Source organism: Fringilla coelebs (assembly GCF_963513975.1).
Source record: "Fringilla coelebs genome assembly, chromosome: 19".
Classification (NCBI taxonomy): Eukaryota; Metazoa; Chordata; class Aves; order Passeriformes; family Fringillidae; genus Fringilla; species Fringilla coelebs.
The window spans coordinates 11643791-11664109 of NC_140045.1; the positions used below are offsets into that span (position 1 = coordinate 11643791).

At 40.0% G+C, this 20319-nt stretch overlaps 1 protein-coding gene across 2 annotated transcripts in view; it reads left to right on the forward strand.

The window, feature by feature from the left end:
- TBCD (tubulin folding cofactor D) overlaps positions 1-20319 on the forward strand; it is a 118591-nt gene that overhangs the window by 77896 nt on the left and 20376 nt on the right. For both annotated transcript variants that reach the window (XM_084218412.1, XM_084218411.1), the window contains exons 24-32: positions 4357-4388; positions 6449-6511; positions 6935-7011; positions 9189-9270; positions 12488-12606; positions 13338-13429; positions 14289-14429; positions 18632-18715; positions 19977-20135. In XM_084218412.1, coding sequence (XP_084074538.1) covers positions 4357-4388; positions 6449-6511; positions 6935-7011; positions 9189-9270; positions 12488-12606; positions 13338-13429; positions 14289-14429; positions 18632-18715; positions 19977-20135 — 849 coding nt within the window. The remainder of the gene's footprint in view (positions 1-4356; positions 4389-6448; positions 6512-6934; positions 7012-9188; positions 9271-12487; positions 12607-13337; positions 13430-14288; positions 14430-18631; positions 18716-19976; positions 20136-20319) is intronic.

Here is a 20319-nt window from a genome sequence, read left to right on the forward strand (position 1 = left end):
GGCAATCGGCCACAGCTCAAGAGCAGTCACAAACTCTTTGTTACAAGGCAATATAGAACTTTCTAAACCAATGGACAGCTGCCACAGAATTTATTTTACTTTTATGACCTATCACCTTTACTTGCTTTTGCTGCACTGTGGATACTTTTGTCCAATGGGCTTCTAACCCACAGGCACACATATGCTTCTGTTATAACCTGTAAACTCTTGGCTTATTCCATACATCCACACCCTTACATTATTAACCCTTCACCATCAAATCAATACAGTTACCTACTTACTTAAGTCATATCCTTACAACTATGGAAATATAAGTTTATTATATTTCTGTTTAATGCCTGTGTATTGCATTTTTTCATCAATCCAGGTTTCTCCTAAGGCTACAGAGCAAACTCTCCAGTGTCTGTAGAAGTTTCTGTTTTTCCCATTCGCACAGTTCAGAATATTTTTTAGCTTCCTTGTAGCCACTTCTGAGTCTGATACCAGAGGCCTGAATGCCCAGAAGATCAGGAGTGGCTCTGGCAGTGCAGGGCTGCCTGCAGGTGGTTGCAGTGCACTTTGTGGCTCAGCAGATGCTGGCTCCAACCCTCCAGGCTTCCATCCCGGCTGGATGTGCCGGGATGTTCGTCAGCGCCTCCCACGCCTGCGACGTGCTGCACGGCCAGCCTTGCTCTGAGCTCATCCCTGCAGCTCCTGGAGAGGCTGCCTGGGTGTGGAGCACGTCAGCTGTGGCAGCCCAGCAGATTTAGGAGCTCAGAGTGGCAGGCAGTGTCAGTGGAAGCAGCACCTTCCGAGTTTCGGCGTTTCCAGCAGAGGAAGGGAGCCCGCAGGTGTTGACAGGTGCTGGGCAAGAGAGAAACTCAGCTCATTTCAAAGACCTTGAAGGTTGTAACTGATCTTGATGGTTTCAGGGCAAATGTGTTTCTTGGCATGCATCTGCCTAAAAGAGGGGTTTTTTTTTAGGCATATGAGCTTAATCAGCAAAGAATTCCAGCTTTGCAACAAAGCTCATCTTAGCAGTTCCTCCAGGTTCAGAGGGTTTTATGCATCCAGGATGGCTCTGTGAGATCCTGCTACACTGCCCTCTGAAGAGTTACAAGGTGAAATTCTTCTGCTACAAACTCAAACTGGGAAAGCTTTTACTGCCATAGAGGCAGGATTTCACCTGTAGCATTCTGATGTTAGAATACAACATGGCACAGGAACTTGGTGTTTCTCACGTTGGTGTGGTTTATTCTGTGCATCCTGAAGGGTTGGCCATGAAAGCTTTGTTAACCTATTCAGCTGAGCTCAGGGGTTTCCCTTCCCCCTGGTGTACCCTCTGATAAAGCCATTCTGTACCTCCAAACCCCAGGGAATGTGCAGCCTGGACCTTTAAAGATACCTCAGTTCTATCTGGGACAAAGAGTTCCCAAGGAAAATGCTTGGTTGCTGTTCATGTGGAGGTGAAATATGTGTTCTCAGCTCTCCCAAAATACAGTCTTTACAGCTGAATCTCTTCAGCTCTCCCAGTACTTCTAACTTCAGATTTGAATACCTGTGAAAACATAGATGCTTTTCAATTCTAAACAGCTTCAGTTGCTGTTATTTTTATTATCTTAAAGAGAAATTCTGGCTTTTGCACAAAAAGCAGCAGGCTTAAAATAATTAAAAAAAATAAATCCACAAAAGTACTTTGAACTTCTTTATGCCCTGAGAACAGCACTGTCACTGGTTCTGATTCAAGCCAATATAATTATAAAATAGATTCTGTCATTCTTAGGTCAGTAGTGTTAATTCCTCAGTTCTGCAAGGGTTTATATATTTTATTTTCCACACGTACATTGTGACTCATGCCAGGATGTTTCTAGGAGAGAAGCATTGCTGGGGAGCTGCACACAGGAAGGAATGCTCAGGAGCTTGTGGAGCCTGGGCACTGCATCAGTCAATTTGCAAATTGAATTAATAATTAAAGCTTGAAACAGGTACATCTAATAATGTGATGCAACTTGTGGATGTGTCTTTGGAATAAAAAAGAAGGAATACTGACTGTACAGCAGAATTCAGACTCTCTGAATTAGGTAGATCTGTATCTTTTTAATTTAGTGAAATACTGTGGAGTGAGATAAAGTTAATAGAAAGATGTGCAACATGTTTGACAAACCAAGCACTGGCTGAGGAAAGATCTTGGATTATGAAAGAATTCTCGGTTCTTAAAAGTGAAATATGGATGAGCTGTGGAAAGGGAGAACAGAATTAGCTTTATTGGTGGACATGCAGAGTGTCTGAGCAAGAACCAGCTCAGGAGGCTTTGCAGAGGAGCACACTCAGGTCATGGTGCCACCAAGAGGGACTGGATTGGAGTTTGTGCCACGTGGAAAAGCTGCTATGCAAATCCCTGTCACCTTGCTGCATTCTTGCACGGGGACAGCAATCCTCAGAGAGGCTCTGAACTGAACTGGAGTTGGGATAGCACTCAAATTATTACCATCAGCACAGCTTGGAGTGGCCTGACTTCCTTCTTGGCAGTGTGGGGAGATGGAGAGGAGCAGCCTTTGTGAGTCAGTCCTTGCTTTGTAGTTGGAGCAGAGCAGTCCATATCTGAACCCCTGCATCAGCAGACTCTGCTGCACACCAAACACATTTGCAAGGTGATTATTTTCTACTCATTTGCAGCAAGGTGAGGAATGGGTGAAGGCAAAATAAAGGGGAGAAGAAGTGAGGAAGAGGAAGCAAGGCTTGCCACATCAGTCACCTGCTTTTGCTGCTGTCTCCACTCCTTGCATCGCTTTTTTTTGTTTTCTGATTTACATTTTTTAGAAGCTGGAGAGCAAGCAGCATGGTAGGAAGGTGGGGTAGAAAATACACAGACCTTATCAGCATGAGGATGTTGAATCTGTGCTTGCTTCCTCCAATGATAAATTGAGCTGGGGATTATTAAATTAAACCTAATCTGTATTGATAGTGGAAAGCAAAAGTTTCTCAATTAAAGGAAATGCTGACCTGTGGCAAATGAGAATATTGTGAAGTTGGCATCTCTGTGTTACCTGAAACACCAATGAAATTGTTGAGAGCATATTACAGAGGGGACCTCCTCGTGAGGAATGGAAAAACCTGTTTAAAGTGTTCAGGCTTTTGAAGCTCATACAAAGGGATAAACTGGAGAACAAAGTTGTAAGAGCTGTTAGGATTGCTAAGCTGGCCTTCTGAGCACAGCTACTAATTGTATTGTGGGGAGGGAGGAGGAGAGGAGGGAAGAAAATGTTTAAAATAAACAAAAAACAACAAGCAAATCAACAGGTCTTTGTTGTTGCTGCCCTTGCTGGGAGTTTCTGCCAGAGCATGGACATGCAAACAGGTGATTAAGGGTTTGGCACACCTCAGGGAGGAAATATTCCAGCAGAAGTGAAGGCAGACAGTAAGGAGTCAAGGGAGGAAATATCCAAAGGAAGGGGAGGTCAAAGGTTCACAAAATGGAGCAGTGAAGCCACAGAGGGTGACACTGAGTGAAACTCCTGAGGCATTGCCTTGGGGCTGGGGATGCAGACACAGCAGACACTGCTCAGTGGGGTCAGGACAAGCCCAAGGGTGCAAACAGCCCCTGCCATTTCCAGGATGCTTTTCCCTCTCCCCACCTTCTGCCCAGCTCAGATTTTCTTCTCCCAGTGCTGGTGCTGGCCAGGCTCCTGTTCAGACAGAGGAACTGGGCTGAGGTCTGAGCTGGTGAAACCATCCTTGAGGAACACAGCTTCACCTCAGGAGGCTCTGAAGCAGCTTGAGCCATTTGTTTCTCCCCCTTTCCTGATGTGTTTCTTGTGGTGATAAACACAAAATCACCTGGGAGAGGGCTTGAGCAGGAAAGGAGAAAGGTGGTAAATCTCACCAGGAGAGGAAAGCAGTTAACATGTGAAAATGGGAACTGGGAAGTTTCTATTTAGTTTCAGAGAGATGATGATTTTATTTAAAAATTGCATGTAGTTCCTTTTCATTTGTGGAAATCAGAAGCTGGTAGAGACTGTATGACTGGAAAGTCCTTTGGCCAGTCTCATGGGTTTGGAATGTTCCTGAAGCAAGTGATAAGAAAAGCAAAATGAACTTGACAATCCTTTTATTATTCACATTAAAGATTAGGAAGACTGGGAGTGCATTTTTGCAAGAAGAAAGCTTAATATTCAGGAGAGGTTTGTATTAATCACGCTGAAGTCAAGAAAAGTTGATTTAAAAGGAAGCAGAGTTGATCAAACACAAAACTGTGGGTATTCTAAGCTCTGCTTTCATTCTGAAATGGTTTTGAGGTGCTTTTTACCTCACTCTGGGCAGTGTACACTCAGGCTGCCTGTGCTGGGTTGTTCTCTGAAGGCTGTTTTTGCTTTGCAGGGGTTTAGGTGGAGAGCTGATGAGACCAGCTGGTAAGTACCTCAGCTGGGCTGGGACAGCACCAGAGGTGCCCTGAGGAATTTGGCTGTTGATGTGTTTCCAGTTTGTTTTGCATGTGCTGTGTTGAATGTGTAAGTAAAGTCTGCACAATAATTAAGAAGAGATGAACTTTGGAGGCCAATCAGCAGATGGGTGTAAATACACTTGGAATAACCAATGCACTTGGAATAACTCTGTGTAAGAGCTGGAGATGGTTCTGGGCTCTGTGTCACACTGTGTCCTTCTGCTCTTGCACACAGTGAAGTTTTTTCAGTGATTTATTCAGATTCCCCTCCAGAAGAGATACAATCTGCACTTTCAAATGGTGGAAATAATGATTTAATCATACCATGTGTGTGCACAGAAGTGAAGCACAAAGACCATATAAACAACAGTGTGTGGGGAGTGTGGCAGCACAGAAAAGATGGATTTGGAAGATTGCTGTGTGCTGTAAAAAGGAAGGGTGTTGCAGGAAGAGGTAGCCAGGGTGGATGAGGAAATGATGCCAACTTGGTTTCCTGCTTGTGAGCTGAATGAAGGAAGTGCTGCAGAGCAGATTCCAGCTTGGAAGAGCTGAAACCATCCAGAGCTCGTGGGTGAAAGGTGGAAGAGAAGGGGGATTTGAGTGAGATTTGACACAAAAATGCAAGCTGAAGGAATAGTTTTATTGTGATATGTTTTAGCTTTTAAGCAGCTGAACATTTCATGGTTTTGGAGAAATACAAATGGCAGTATTTTGGCATGATCCAAGTGTGTAGGTGGAATGAGAGAAGAATTGAAGATGTTCCACAAATTGCCTGCATGTCTAATGAAGATGATGGTCTCAACCACAAAAGAGCACAAAGAAGTGCAGAGAGCTAAGGAGGAACCCCAAGAGACTTAACCTGGGTTTAGTCACATTGCACTTGTCTGTGAATAAATATCAGCTCAGAGAAGCTGACACACAGTGCTGAGAGGATTTGGTGTGACAAATAGAGTGGATTTGGAGCCCAATAAGTTGATTATAAATGGAGGTGATGAGCTGTGTACAGAGCCCAGAGGAAGAGTCAAAAGTCAGGTTGTGGGAGGAGAGGAAAACAAAACAATGGGATTATTTTACACTGCACCTTCTTCTGCCCTTTCCCTCCTCTCCACCAGCTCTAAAGCAGCCAGGCAGTGACATGGAGCTGGACCAATCTCATTTATTTGAACTGAACATCAGGAGGTGAAAGATAATGGTATTCCCCAAGTGCTGAGTTTTCATTTGAGCAATACAGTCAATCTGTTGGACAGAAAATTTGAAATATTTCCTGTGTTAATCTCCATTCCCCAAAAAAACCTCAAAACCTTTAAAAGAAATACAATTCTGAAAGTGGATTTGTAAGCATCAGAACTCTTAAGTTCATAGATTAAGTTTGCAGTGTTTGTTGTGTTAATCTCCATTCCCCAAAAAAACCTCAAAACATTTTTAAAACATACAATTCTCAAAGTGGGTTTGTAAGCATTAGAACTCTAATAAGTTCACAGATTAAAAATAATAAGGGCTTTATTATGAAAAGGATGTGCTCATATATTCCAAGTATCAAGGAAATAAAGTTCCATCCAGTTTCATAGCTCCCAGCTGTGTGCAGTGAACAAATGCCACTCCTTGGAGGTTCAAAAACATGTGAATAAGAAGTAGGAAAACCTGTCATATATATTTGAATAGTTTTTGGTGGCTGTGGTATTATCCTTGTCTCTTATGCTACACTACTATTTCCAGGTTGTTTAGCAAAAAAAAGTGATCTGTATGTGCACACCTTGAATGGCAGAGGGGGAAAACATCCCCCCAAACAAGGGATTTGCAGGAATGGTGGGACTAACAGTCAGAGGACTGTTACTGCATCACAGTGATTTTTGTACAAATGTAATTTCCTTCCAGTTTTTAATTTCTGTTATTTTGAATATCTATTTGTAAATATTCTTCAATTTAAAATTATTGCTAATGTAACTTTTTGTGGTTGTCTCTTCAAAATTGTTGCAATTTCTCTTTACTGGGGGTATTTATCTTGTTATCAAACTTATTTTCTTACAGTCTGCACTTTAATTGAGAAGTTGTCACTATCAAAAATGCCATTTAGAGGAGATCCAATAATCAGTAAGTCTTATTTTAAATAACCTTCCATGACTGTGGTAACTATTCATTAAAGTATTAAGAAATTATACTTTTCAAAGAAATAAAATTAATGGGGTTGGGTGGTCTAACACATTAAAAAAATACCAAAAAGATAGACAAATACTGCAGCAGATGCTGATCAACTTGAAGATTTGTTTTTTAGCTGTTGACAAGAAATAAAATGTGCAGTATTCAGCATCAGCAGGCGTGGGGTGGTCACTGTGGACATGGTAACCCAGTCTGGAGCAGCTCTGCTGGGAGCCACAGCCTTGTTGAGTTTGGAAAACCAAGGACACAGTTTGATCTGTGTAATTGCTGTGGAAATCTGTGGGAAAATTCAATGGAAGATGTTGAAGTTGAGAAAGTAAGAAAAGTTAAAGCTGTTTGTGTTCCTTGCTGTTGCAGGTGGTTGGCAGTGGTTGATAAATGACAGCCTAAGACATCTCACTCTTGTTTCCAGCGCTGCACGACAGCACATCAAGGTACAAGGGTTTCTCCTCCTTCATGTGGTCACATGAAATGCAAAATGAGAAATAATTTTGCTTTTCCTTGGTGGAATATCCATGGGATCTTACTGGTTCTTGAATGCATGTTTCTTAGATGTGTGAGAAGGGGTATTTTATAAAGTGTATTTTGAATTCCTCAAAATTCCAGTGGACCTTTCTGATTAACACTTGAGCAGTTAAAGGTTGTTCCTTTCTGTATTTCTGGACAGGTTGGTGGTGCTGGAAGCTGCTCCCTGGTGGCTCTCTGGTTATATTTAGAGGGTGCTTTGCTTCTGTTTTGGTGTACTTGTAGTATATGTGATTTCAGAGAACTCTTGTGAGAGTTAAACATGCTCTGGATGATGTCCACAGGTGCTCTGTGAGCTTTGCTCTGAGTTACCAGAGTTATTCAGGACAAGGAGCTTAAATTTTCCATTAAACTTTGCTGCAAATTCTTTTTCTGTGCTCTCAGACTGATCTGATTCTGAATATTAAATCCATTGATGGATGTGTCTCATGCTGTTTTATTTATACCATCTTAGCACCTCCAGTTATTCACCCTAATTTTCCCAAGAAATCCCATGGCAGTTTGATCTCTGCTGAATTATAAAGGCAATTTCTGCCCTGCTGGAGCTTACAGCCAATCTGAATTTAACACACTGTGTTCATTGTGTTAGGTGTTAGTAATAAGATAAAAAGATATTTCAGGTATGTCACACCTCATCTTTTAAAGCCTTCCTTGGGACACAGAGGAGAATGGAGTTGTATCCAAATCACTGGAGGAAATTTAAAAAAGAAATTTGAATTCTTAGGATATTCTTTTGGCATTAACAATTTATTCAAAGTGCTGGTATTTCTTATAACTGGAACTTCTAAATCAAAAGCTTAAAAGAATTAATTATAGGCTGTAGAGAATTTTAACCTGTTTGGTAAACATCACTTAAAGCCAGGCAAAGTGTATTTACTAATTGGCAATTCTCACTTATTTCTGCTTCTGTTTTAGAGAGAAATAATTGTAAGGGCAATGCTTAAAATGTTGAAAAGTAATCTCTTTTTTCTGACATACAGTATTCTCTTCCAGTTTAACTTCATACACTTAAGGTGAAAAAGATTTAATTTAGAAAGTGAAATACCTGAGCAATCTGGTCTGGTCCCAGGTGTCCCTGCCCATGGCAGAGGTTGGGTAATTTGGCCTTTAAAGGTCCCTGATCTACAGCAGTTGGATAATTCTGCTTATTTTGTTACTATTATCCCTGTGGTAGTTAGAATATTGTTTGGGTGAGTGCTGGTTTTCTTTCAAGTCCTTGATTTTGCATAGAGAACTTGTCTGAGGTGTCTTTGAGGGCAGAATGAATCAGCTGGGCAGGAATTCTGCATTACAGCTGAGATTTCTTGTACCTGGAGAGCATGAGTGTTAGCAGGGATTGCTGTTAACATGAAGTGAACCATGCATAGCTTTTGTGTGCTTTCAAATTTATTATAATTTTGGGTAACATTATAGTATCAGCTGAAAAGTATAACTCAGCCATAAATTCTATTCTATTATGTATTCTATTAAATTCTATTCCATATTTTATTCTGTGCTTTCTGAAATAGCAGCTGAGTTATTTTGTGTTCTGTATCAGTAACTGAAATCACTCTAAAAGTGAAAGAGGAGGCTCAGGTATGATACACAACCACTGATCCTTTTCTAAGCCAGTTCTGATTAGGACACAAGGTCTGTGATCCTGGATGTTTGGGCTTTTTTGGTTATTACCTTCAGTCCATGTTCCTGTCTGTTTCCTTTCTGTAGCTCCCTGGGGAAATAGGGTTTGTTTCTTGTCAGTCTGGCATCAGTACATGGATAGATATGAAATAAGATGAAATAATGACTTGTGTGTTTTGTGATGCTGTGTCATCCTGGAGGTCTTTCATCTGAACTGAAAATACATTTCATCCATTACTGGTATTGTTTTAAATGCTAATTTAGCTTACTGGTCATATTGAGGGAATAAGATGAAAATCTGGTTTTTTCCTTACATGAGTTTCCTTACTAAACCAGTATTGGGAAGAAATAATAAGAAAGGAAATGCCAGTATCTGAAAATAATTTTTTTTTTAAATCCACTTTATTTTTCCTTAAAAATTCTAAAAAGAAATGAGGTGATTAAATGCATTTCTGTGCCTTTGTTGCAGGAGTCTGCAGTGTCTGCACTGGCTGCTCTGTGCAATGAATTTTACATCAACGAGAGGGGAGAAGCTGATCCAGCTCTGCAGGGTAATGATTCATGTTTAACACAGAGGCACAGAGTGCTGGGCTGGACAAAACTTGCACTTTGGAGGGATTGTACAGAACAAGGTGGGGCAGCACTGGTTTTAAAACCACTTCAAATTCTTCAGGAAAAATAACTGACAGCTGAAAGCTGTCTGAAAAATGACAACTGAAGTGTAGGAAATGTCTCATTTCCTCCATAAATGCTGGCTTTAGACTGGAGGTGAGTGGAAGGCACCACAATAATGAGGCAAATTTCTGTTCCATACTGTAAAACAAAGAACCAAAGATTGTGCATTTCTAAAATCCTAAATTTTAACAAAGTGAATGATTTTCACATCCTATATTGATAAACTCTGCCAGAGATCATGGCTGATTTACAGGAGAGTTGCTAAGGGATAAGAAAAGGATGGAAAAGGAGACCCAGAGTTCTGGTAAATGTGCATGTGCAAGCTCCTGTGTTTGTGTTGGGATCAGCAGTACAGGAGGAGGCTCAAACTTCTCTTAGGGGTGTATGAATCAGCATCTTTTTTTATACTGCTTTTCTTGTAGCTGTCTTCCTTTCAAGGATCAGATTGTATCATGTCCATCAGAGACAAACTGCTGAATTGTACAGATAAATATTTTAAGAACAACATTTATATTCTTATTTTTCTAAATATGACAGTGAACTACATATACTTAATAAAATATAGATTTCTTATTTCTTGCCATTATTAAAGCAGGTAACAAAATACCTACTATTTATTTGTCTCAGAGCTGCTCCCAAAATGATGTTGATATTGAGCACTGTATTTACATGCAGTCCATGCCCCAAAGCCATTAGGGCTGAACTAGAAAAGCAGCTTATCCTGATTTGAAAATACTTCATATAGTGCTAAATCTTGGTAAAAATAAATAAATAAATAAACCCAAACCCCAGAGTGGCCCTTTCCCTGCTGGACTTGGGCCCTGCCTGCCATTGAGTTTTACTTTTCATCTGCCTTGTGTTTGCACAATGGCAAACACATGGCAATGTGGCTGTGATGGTCTAGAGACACAGTTAGGTCAAATTTGTAGATACAGATAAAATTTCTCATGGGACTTTCTGCAGTAGAATTGTGAATTGATAATTTTTCTGTTCTAGAAAACTCTCAGGTCAGCTCCATCTTGAGGACCTTTTTATTTGGCCTTGGCTGCACTGGAGGCTGCTCCACACATGATAACAGAAGTGGCATTACACATGCAAGCATCTTTTAATAAAAGAAACAAAAAAAAAAGATGTATTTTATTTCTGTACCCATAAAACTTACAAATTTCATACCTATCTGTTGTGGGATTGAAGTCAGTAGTAAAAGTCCTCCCAGAGTGTGTGATGGATGTGGGTATGAGTGGAAGCTGCAGTGCAGGTGCCTTAGATAAATCAGTTAAAGCAGGTCTGGACATGATCAAGGGGATTAGGGGAAAAAAATAAAAGCTTTTGGTAAAATTTAACCAGAGTTTCACTGTTGCTTGATGATTAAAATGAAAGCACCAATCAAGGGTGCTTTAGCACTTTGATATTCTGAATCTGTCCTTATAAGGCTGAACTTCTATTGAATCACTGCTTTTGCCTCTGTTTGTTTTGACCTTCTCTCAGTGTTTTCCTGTCTTAGTGTGTTCTGGTTTAGTTTTGCTGACTTTCTCTTTTAATATTCTTTCAGGATGGGTTGTGTGGAATTAATACTGTAGACACTTCACAGGCCCTGTTGGTTTATGAAGCTGAAGGCTCTTAGAAGAATATTAACATTTGCATTACACTTTCCACCATAATTACTGAGTGGTTATAAGTCAAGAGCTGTTTTTTGCTCCTTGCTGTGTCATTTGGCTAAAATATCAGTCTTCAATTTCCATCACTCAGAGTGGAGACTGTCCCAGCCTCACTGTTCAAGATCTTGCTGTCCCAGCAAACACTGCATCTTCCTGTGGCCTCAGGACTCCTGACACCCTGGTGCTTTGGAAAGTTTGAAATAAATGTGCTTATCTGGAGGTGTTGCTCACCTCTGGCCAGGGAGCTGGGCTGCTGATGGCAGGGACAAGCTGGGGCCTGTCCATTGCATTGGGGTTTAAAAAAGCAGGCAGGAATGATGATGAATGGGGAGTTTCTTATGGCAACTCTTCTTTCTTCCTCTAGCAAATATTGCTCAACCATTTAAACCTTAGATTACAGTAAGCACTGGCACAATTATGTAATCTTCCCAGGATCTCTGCTTCTTTTGCTTTGAGGATTAAAAAGTGTCTGTGCAGTAATGGGGTTGATAAGACCACCTTGCTCCTGTCTCAATCAGAGCTGTGTTTATTGCAGCTGGCTTGGAGAAGCTTTTCTGGAGTACTTTGGTTTTCTCTGCATTTTACAGGAGAGTTGAATGTGAAAAATTGGGTAAAGGAAGAATTGGCTATAAGTCTGAGTTAAAGACTACAGCAGCAATGTGAACCTGTTCCTGACTTTTCCTCTTTTTATTTTTTCCTACACCCTCATTTTCTCCTTGCTATCACTTTGATGTTTGCTGAGGTTCCTTTTTCCATTTTTTATTCTGTGTTTATTCTTGTGCCTTTTGACTCTGCTGCTGTTTGTTGGGTCGCTGTCCCTGCTGTGTCCTGTGCCAGCACACAGAACCAAAGGTGACATTTCTTCCTGAGATTTCTCCTCCAAAACACCCAACTTCATTTATGAAAAATGATCTGAAATTATCTCACTGTTTAGTTATGATCTGTGTGTGTGCTAAAACACGACTCCAGTCAGGAGTTTTCTGAAGGAAAACTGTTAAAATAATTGTTCTTCCCAAACCTGGGGATCTCCTGCCTAACACAGAACACTTACCCAGTGAGAAAAAATGGAGACCTATAAATATAAAAAGAACTTGCTCCCCTGTGCTCAACCAGAAATTTGTGCTTGTTGGATGTCTAGAACTTGAAAACTCTTTGTGAACTCTGTCTTTTCTCTCTCTGAAGTAATAGGCTTAGTATAAATGCAAAGTCAGATTTTTAGACAGAAAATTTCATGTAAAAGTGAATATCTTAAAATTTTTATCCTTTTTCTGTAGAAAATTAAGATATTCAACATTTTACTTTAACAAATTCCAAAATTTTCCAGCTGCTTTGTTTAGTGGTTCTTTTCCTTATTTTTTTTTTTTTTTCCTTAGCCAAATATGAAATTCTAACAATGTGGTGGTTGCTTTTCACTCTGCAATTGTATTTTTTCCAGATGAGCTGGTGACACAGTACGTTTCAGAACTACAAAACACAGAGGAAATGATTCGTTGTGGCTTTTCACGAGCTCTTGGGGCCCTTCCAAGATTTCTGCTGAAGGGCAGGCTCCAGCAGGTGAGAAAATAGGATCATGGTAATGAATGAGTGAAACCTGTGACAGTAATCAAATTAATAATAATGATCATAATTAAAGGTCTTTGTCAAAGGGGTTTGAATGCTAATGCACAGAAAATCATCATGAGTTGAGCTTGCCATAGTTTTTGATAATTAATGTTTAGTGCTGCTTTAGTAGTGTTAATGTTGAATTAACCCTTTGCTGGGGGATATTGGTCCAAGGGAAGAGAGGAGAGAGGGAGGAAGAGAGGTTTGCTCCAGGGATTGAACTGAAACCCCTTGAGAGAGATGAGCCACAGAGTGAAATAGAAATATGGGTTTAGAATATAGATCTTAGCTTCTAGTAGAACTTCTACCTAAGTGCCCTGAGGATTTAAAGAGCTGCAGCAGAGAGCAGAGACCTTTTGCCCTTAGGCACAATTCTACCACAGAAGTGATATTTCCATAGGGTTACCCTCCTCCAGACAGAATGCAAACTTAGCCTGTTGTTCTCATTTTTGAGCTATATTGTTCCCATAAACAAGAAGAACTGATAGGAATACAGATGAATTTCTGAGTAATGCTCTGGTGATGATGTGTAAAGCCTTACAGGCCTCTCCTGGTGAGAATCCAAACTCTGCTGCCTGCTTGGTTCCTTCATAGAGGATTGAACTGATTTTGCTGTGATATCTAAATTTAACATAGTAAAAAATGCTTTGGGTTTATACATCTCATTTTTTGTATTTTTTCAGGTTTTGGAAGGTCTAAAAAAAGTTATAATAATTTCCCCTGAAGATGTGAGCTTTGCTGAAGCCAGGAGAGATGCCTTAATAGCAATTGCAAAGTATGTTTCTCACCCCTGCTTGTGTCTAATTTGAAATCTTTATGTAGAAGCTTTTTCCTGTTCATTCAGCTGGGAGCATGAGTCTTAAAATCATTTACAATCACACACACATATCTTGACTGCATATCCATTACTCAGTTTATTTTTAATTCAGAGAATTGCCACACACCTGACTATGGACTTCAGCTCTGATAGTGCTGTCAGGTTTTTATCAGTTAACTGACTACCTAGAGTGTATTTTAATGTTTGCTTTTCTCATGGGCTGAAATTTAATGAGCTTTACTGAGGAGGAAGAATATGTTTTTCCACAATCTTAAAAAGATTGAAATGATTTAAAGAAATTGTGCCTTTTATTTAAAGGAGCATTTTCTATGTTGAATGTCACAGTGCAGTTCATAGTATACATTAATATTTTATGCTCTTAAACTGTTACACTGCTAAAAACCCTGTGTCTTCAAGGCAAAGAAGTTTAATATCAGGTTCAATGCACATTGTGTTGGCCATTTGCTCTTCTTGGTGACTTCATTTGAAGGAGAGCTCAGGGACTGACAGATACTGAAGCAGGTTGGTTTTTGTAGTGTTACAGATGTGAAAACTTTTTTTGGAGCACTTTATAGGAGAATTTAATGTGAAAAAACAGGTGAAGGAAGTAAAGCAACTTCCCTGCTGAGATCCTAGCTTTGCCAGTGTTCCTTTGAACCCAAACACTGCTCAGAACTCCTCAGGTCAAATTCAGCACAGAAATATTCCTCATTCCATCTGTAGTGGACATTATGAATTTTATTAACCAACATAACAAAGCTTGCTCTCAATTGCCTCCCATCCCTTCTTTTCCTCTTTTTTTTTTTTTATTTTGAAGGGTTTGCCAGACAGTGGGTGTGAAGGGAGATGGATCCCAGCAGGAGTTTGTGTGCAGGGACAATGTTGATCAGATTTATGCCACGCTGCTCAGCGGTGTCACCGACTACACCACCGACAGCCGCGGGGACGTTGGAGGATGGTAAGGTGGGGTCAGCTCCAGGGCCAGCTTTGGTGGCCAGTGAAAAGCTGATGTGGTTTTTAAACCTCTTAGAAACAAGAGCTCCAAGCTTCTGGAGATTTGAGATTTTGAAGATTTGGAGATTTGAGCCTAGGTAGGAATTAGGAGTGCACAGCAGAATGAGAAGTGGAAAGTGAGGCTGACAAGTTTTCCTCAAAAATTGGGAATATGGGGATTGATGTGTTCAAAACTGAATTTAAGCCTTTTTCTGGTTCTGTGGGTGACATTAGTTCCTTTCAGTGAATCTCAGGAATGTATTCAGTTGCAAAAGAGGGATTTAAAACATGACTTCTCTTTATTTGAAACAACACTTTTGGTCCTGCCTGATCTCTCCTGCTGCACATTGCTGTCGTGGGGATTTTCTGCCAGGAGAGGGAGCAGCTGCATAATGTGTTGAGAGGGTTAAAAACTCTAAACTGTGCTGCAGCATCACCAAACCTTTTGTAAGTTTAGGGTTTCAGTGATTTCAGATATGGGACTGCAAGAACAAATCATAAATCTATAGCAATGCATCTGCTGATGGGAAATCTGTAGTATAGGTAGATTAATAAATTTAATAAACTTAATAAGATTAGTAAGATCTTAGTCATATTAAATCTATAACAGTCCTATTTTCATGGCATTCCTCAGTCTTCAAGGTCCCCCTGATATACAAAGAAGATTCAGTGTGTGACTGCATTCCTCTGAATGCTCTGTATCCCTTCAGTAACAGTGATCTGGAAAGGCACATTTCAAATTTCAAAAGTCCTGACTGTAGAGACTTGTGTCCTTCTTTGGGTTTGTGTTTCATTTCCAAAGAAGCTCTAACTGGGGATGTGTCAGCACTTACTGATTGGAAGTTCCTGCCAGCTTTGAATGGGAGACATCATGAAGGGTTCATGTTATTCATGCCATCCTGCAGAATTACACAGCATGGCAATATGGATCTTACAAACCAAACATTCTCCTGTCAGGGTTCTGCACCTGTTGATGAGCAAAATCTACCCAGGCTGAAGTAGTACTTGTTAATAAAAAGCATTAAATTATCCTAATTCAGGAACAAGTCCAGTATCTGCAGATTTAAAATACTTTAGATGCTGTGCAGAAGCCTCAGAGCAGTAACACTCAGTAGAGAGAAGGATGAACTCTGTAAATGAATGTGATAGAGCAATTTTATTTGTCTTTTATTTATTAGCAGCTGATTTTGAGTAAAATGCTGGTTTTGAAAAGGCTGCTTAATTTTACTGTCTGAATCCATAATTTAAATTTGAAATGTGCAGATATATGTTGCTTTTAGATATGAAGAATCAGCCTTGGGTGATTATTTTAGATATGAAGAATCAGCCTTGGGTGATTATTTTAGATATGAAGAATCAGCCTTGTTTAACCAGTGGGTGATAGTGTTTGTGTATGGTAATGATGTGGTAAAATATATTTATTTGACCTGTCTGGCAGCTGCATGAAGTATCTCAGGATTTTAATTGTGTGTTCAGGATTTTAATTGATAATTGATAGTTCAGATCTAGTATCTGGCTCTGCTTTTGCTACATTCCAGGCAGGAAAGGGCAAGTACTATAATGTTATCTGTAATATAATGCATTAAAATTGTATCTATAAATATTAAATAGTTATCAATAGCTTCTCTGTCTTTGCACAGGAAGGGAAGTGTCAGTTCTGCAGCAGAAGAAAGGCACTTTGTGCCATGTTATCACTGGGCACTTCTCTAACTGGTCAGCCTTGTCCCTTTAGCACTTCACTGCAATATTTACAAACATCTTGGAAAAGTTCATGGCACAAATAATCCAGGCTGCTCTCAGCCTTAGTTGAGGTTTGTGTGTTGGGTTTTCCCTGTTTTCTGTAGTGGTATCCAGCTTCTCAGCTGGTCAAATTGTTGTAGCACAGGGGAAAAAACAAATTGTAGCACAGGGAAAAACAAATTGTACCACAGGGAAATAGTAGCACAGGGCACAAAATCTGAGATCAGGAGGGTTCTGCCCTTTCCTCAGAAGAGGAAAGGAGGATGCAAAGCAGGGAGGATCAGGGGCAGGTCATTGCAGCTTGCTCAAGGAAGGAGCTTGGCTCTCCCTGCTGTCAGAGCAGCAGCAGGGAGGTGGATGTGTCTCCAACACAAGACAGGGCTGGCTGGAGCTGAGAAGAAAATGCAAGAGCAATAATCCAGAGGAAAGGGAGAGATCCTGAGCTTTGTGTTTTCAAAGCCAGGTGAGATGCTGAAGAAGATGAGGACCTGGCTAAGTGTAATTAGGTAATAATAAATGTAATAATCAACTTCCACATCTGAGAGCACCCACTGCAGTTCCCCACAACCATTGTTTATCCTTTTGAATCACAGAATTATTTAGGTTGGAATGGACCTTTATAAGATCATTGAATCCAACCACTGGCAAGACTGATCTCTTTTTACACATCTTTGAAATGTGTTAAAACCTTTTAAACTAAACCCTTTCTAACATGTCTTTTAAATCTAGGTTTTCTAGATGGTAGAAACCAGGGATGGTGACTGCACCACTGCCCTGGTTACCTGTGCAAGGGTTTCACAAACCTTGGAGTGAATTATTTTTTTCCAACATCAAATTAAGCCTTTCCTGGTGCAGCTTAAGGTCATTTCCTCTTTGCTATAATTTGTTACTTCTGTGTCTTCATTTCGAAACAGAACAAAACATAGTGGAACTTTCAAAGAAATCCTGAGGAAATTAAACTCCCAACAGCCATTAAGATTCAAAAGTGCTTTGAGCACCAGATATTATTTTTTTTTTCAGCTTCTTTGGGCAATTCCAGCCACAATCAAGTTAAAAAACATGTAAATCAGAGGGGGAAGGGGGATCCTTTCTCATGGCAAACTCTTGGCTGCTGAAGCTTTTGTGGCCTCTCAAATACCAGTGCTTTCTCATTCTGTTTCTTCTAAACCAGGGAATAAGATGGAAAGATATGGAGAGAAATGCTGTTTCTCTGGAGAGATTTTGTCTTTTTTGTGTAATTTTGGTCTTTCTTTAATAGAGTCGTGGGAAAGTTTCACCAACTTTACTCTGCATATGCAAACTTTACCTTTCTTTTGACAGATTGTTTGCTGGGACATGTCTGATCTGTCTACAGGTGGTAGACATGAATATCTAAGTCAGATATGATACAAAAAACTAGTAAAACATAACCTTGATGAAAGACTGCCAGACTTGTTTTAAGCTGCTTTGGAAAAAATGATGTAATTTACCTTTTTTACCATTATAACAAATGTCCCACCCAGTTTTAGATTGCACCTGCAACTGTTTTCAGGTTGTTTTGAAAATCAGCAAGAGGAGTATTTCTTCTCATAGAAGGCTGCTGAGCCTTTTCAATTATGTTTTTTTTCCCTTTTTTAAAAAATTATTACTGAGAAAGGATGACATTACTCTGAGTTATCAATGTAGTGAACATGCTTGTCCTGGTCTTGTGCAGGGTCATGTCACCCACTGAGGTATTGCCCTTGTCTTTGGAAAGGAACCACTTTTAAAAGCTCATGGATTGACAAGACATGCTATAAAACAACCATGCTGATGATTTTTAAAATGAAAATTACATTTTTAAAAATTGTATTTAGACATTTTGAAAGGAGCAGATAATTATCTAGATAAGAGTCACTTCAAGCCCAATTTAGTGTTACTTTGGTCAAACCTTTTGTGAAATTAATTATTGTTTAGCATAGAGATTTAAGCCACTCTGAGTCACAACTTATTTTTAATGTTGGAAATATTGAGCTTGAAAATGTACAAGAATGTGACAGTCATACCAGTGTTCAACATCTGATTGTCAAAATGTGGGCTGGCCTTTTCAAAAAAAAAAAAATTAAGCAGACAGAGCACTTAAGTTTAAATACATCTACTTGCACATGAAGTATTAGTAATCATTATCAGTTTTAACCTTCTTAAAATAAAGAATAAGCCTGGGGAATAAAAACCAGGCTGGTGAGGCAGGGCACCTGTTGGAGCCTCAGTGCAATGTGAGCTTTGTTTCACAGAATGGGACTGGGGGGGACATTCCTTGTCCTCCCAAAAGATGGGAGCTGCTCTCAGAGGTCATTGCTTTTGTTCTTGTGAATTTGTGCTGTTGTCTTCACCCAGCTGATGAATGGAAGGTGTGTTTATTGACAGAGGTGCTGCTGTAGCTGCTGTGATGTGTCTGTGTCTCCACAGGGTGCGCGAGGCTGCCATGACCAGCCTGATGGAGGTGACCCTGCTGCTGGTGCAGAACGAGGCAGAGCTGATCAGTGCCACCATGTATGTCACCTTCTGTTCTGTGTTTTAGCTCCTGGAGCTCCATCCAGCCCTGTGCTCCTCCTTTATTGAACTTTGACAGAAGTGCACCAAGCCCACGCAGATGGGGAGGATGTTCCATCTGCTTTTCAGAGGGAGAACCTTGTTGGGAGAGCCTGGGTGGCAACCCCACCTTGGAAATGCAGCACAGCTGTGGGATTTGGGCTAAACCTGCCCCCCTCTGTGGTGCTTCTGAAATGGAAAGCAAACCTGCTTATCCAGTGTCACATCATTAATTTGGAATGTGATCAGATGTGAGCATGAGTTTGGATTTGTTTCTTTGCAGAATTATTACTAAGAAAATAAAAAGAATTTACATTGAGCTCCTGATTTTTAATTTCATGATATGGTACTCCTAATAATAGAATTAATAAAAAATACCATTTTGAAAACATAGTTTGAGCTGCAGTGCTCAAACTGCTGCTTTCCTAATAGTGGTATTGGTTTGTAGACAGTGTGCCAGTGGTTAGGTGAACATATACATGGTTTGGGATTTAATTAAAAACCCCCAAATGCTGAATGGTACCTAGAAGGAAAGCACTGGATTCTCTGAGGATACACTGCTCACTGGTGCCCATTTCCTCCTGTTCAGCTGTTTGTACACAGATTGTCCACATGGAACTGAGAAAAGCATTCCTGCCAGCTGGAGCCCATTTTGTAAATATTCTGGGCCTGAAGGAATTTTACTGGTTTTACTGTCATTAGTGGCCCTTTCTGAAGGGTAAAGGGCCTTGTAGGACACAGTGCTGTAGCTGTGAGTTTAGTTGTGGGCATAAACCAAATTGTTAAAAACTAGCTAGAATTGAAGAAGTGATTTACTTGGGATATATGAGATGTAAGAGAGACCTTGTCCTCTGCTACATGGGCAGTTTTCTACTTCAAAATGTGCTTTTCTCAAAGTTCTGCTCTATTTCCATCTGAAATGTAGCAGTTCAGCCAGGCCATAAATCACTTTGTTATCTTTTTGGATGAAGGGTGGGGCAGTATGTGTAAAAGGTGGATAAAATATTCTGGAACATTAATGTTTTTGGTTGATTGATCTCTGGAAGATAAAGCCTCAAGATTCTCTCACCATCTGGGTGTCTTAAATCATTTGTATGTTCATTCTGAAGAATTAAACCAGAACATTTTCCAACAGAATCATTCTTATTCATTTAATTGAAACAATTTAAATCTAAATACACATTCTACTGCTTAAATTTTCTGATTGTTTTCTTCTTTATAGCTGCAAGCAGATTATGTGCTGGCTGGCTCAACAATCAGCTGAAAAAATAGATAAATTCCGAGCTCATGCAGGATCTGTCTTCCTTACCCTTTTGCACTTTGACCATCCTCCAGTTCCACACATCCCTCACAGAGAAGAGCTAGAGAGGATATTTCCAAGGTAAGGTATTGAAAAATGTCCAAAACCAATGGAAATAAAAGATAAATGCATACAGTTTCACCTAAACCAAGCAACCTGATGCAATTTTTATGCCAAATATGTCTGTGGTGGAAGATATTGATCATAATTATAGTTTTTAATGAGTTGTATTGTTTTAACCAAGCTCTAGTTGCAGTAGTTTTCC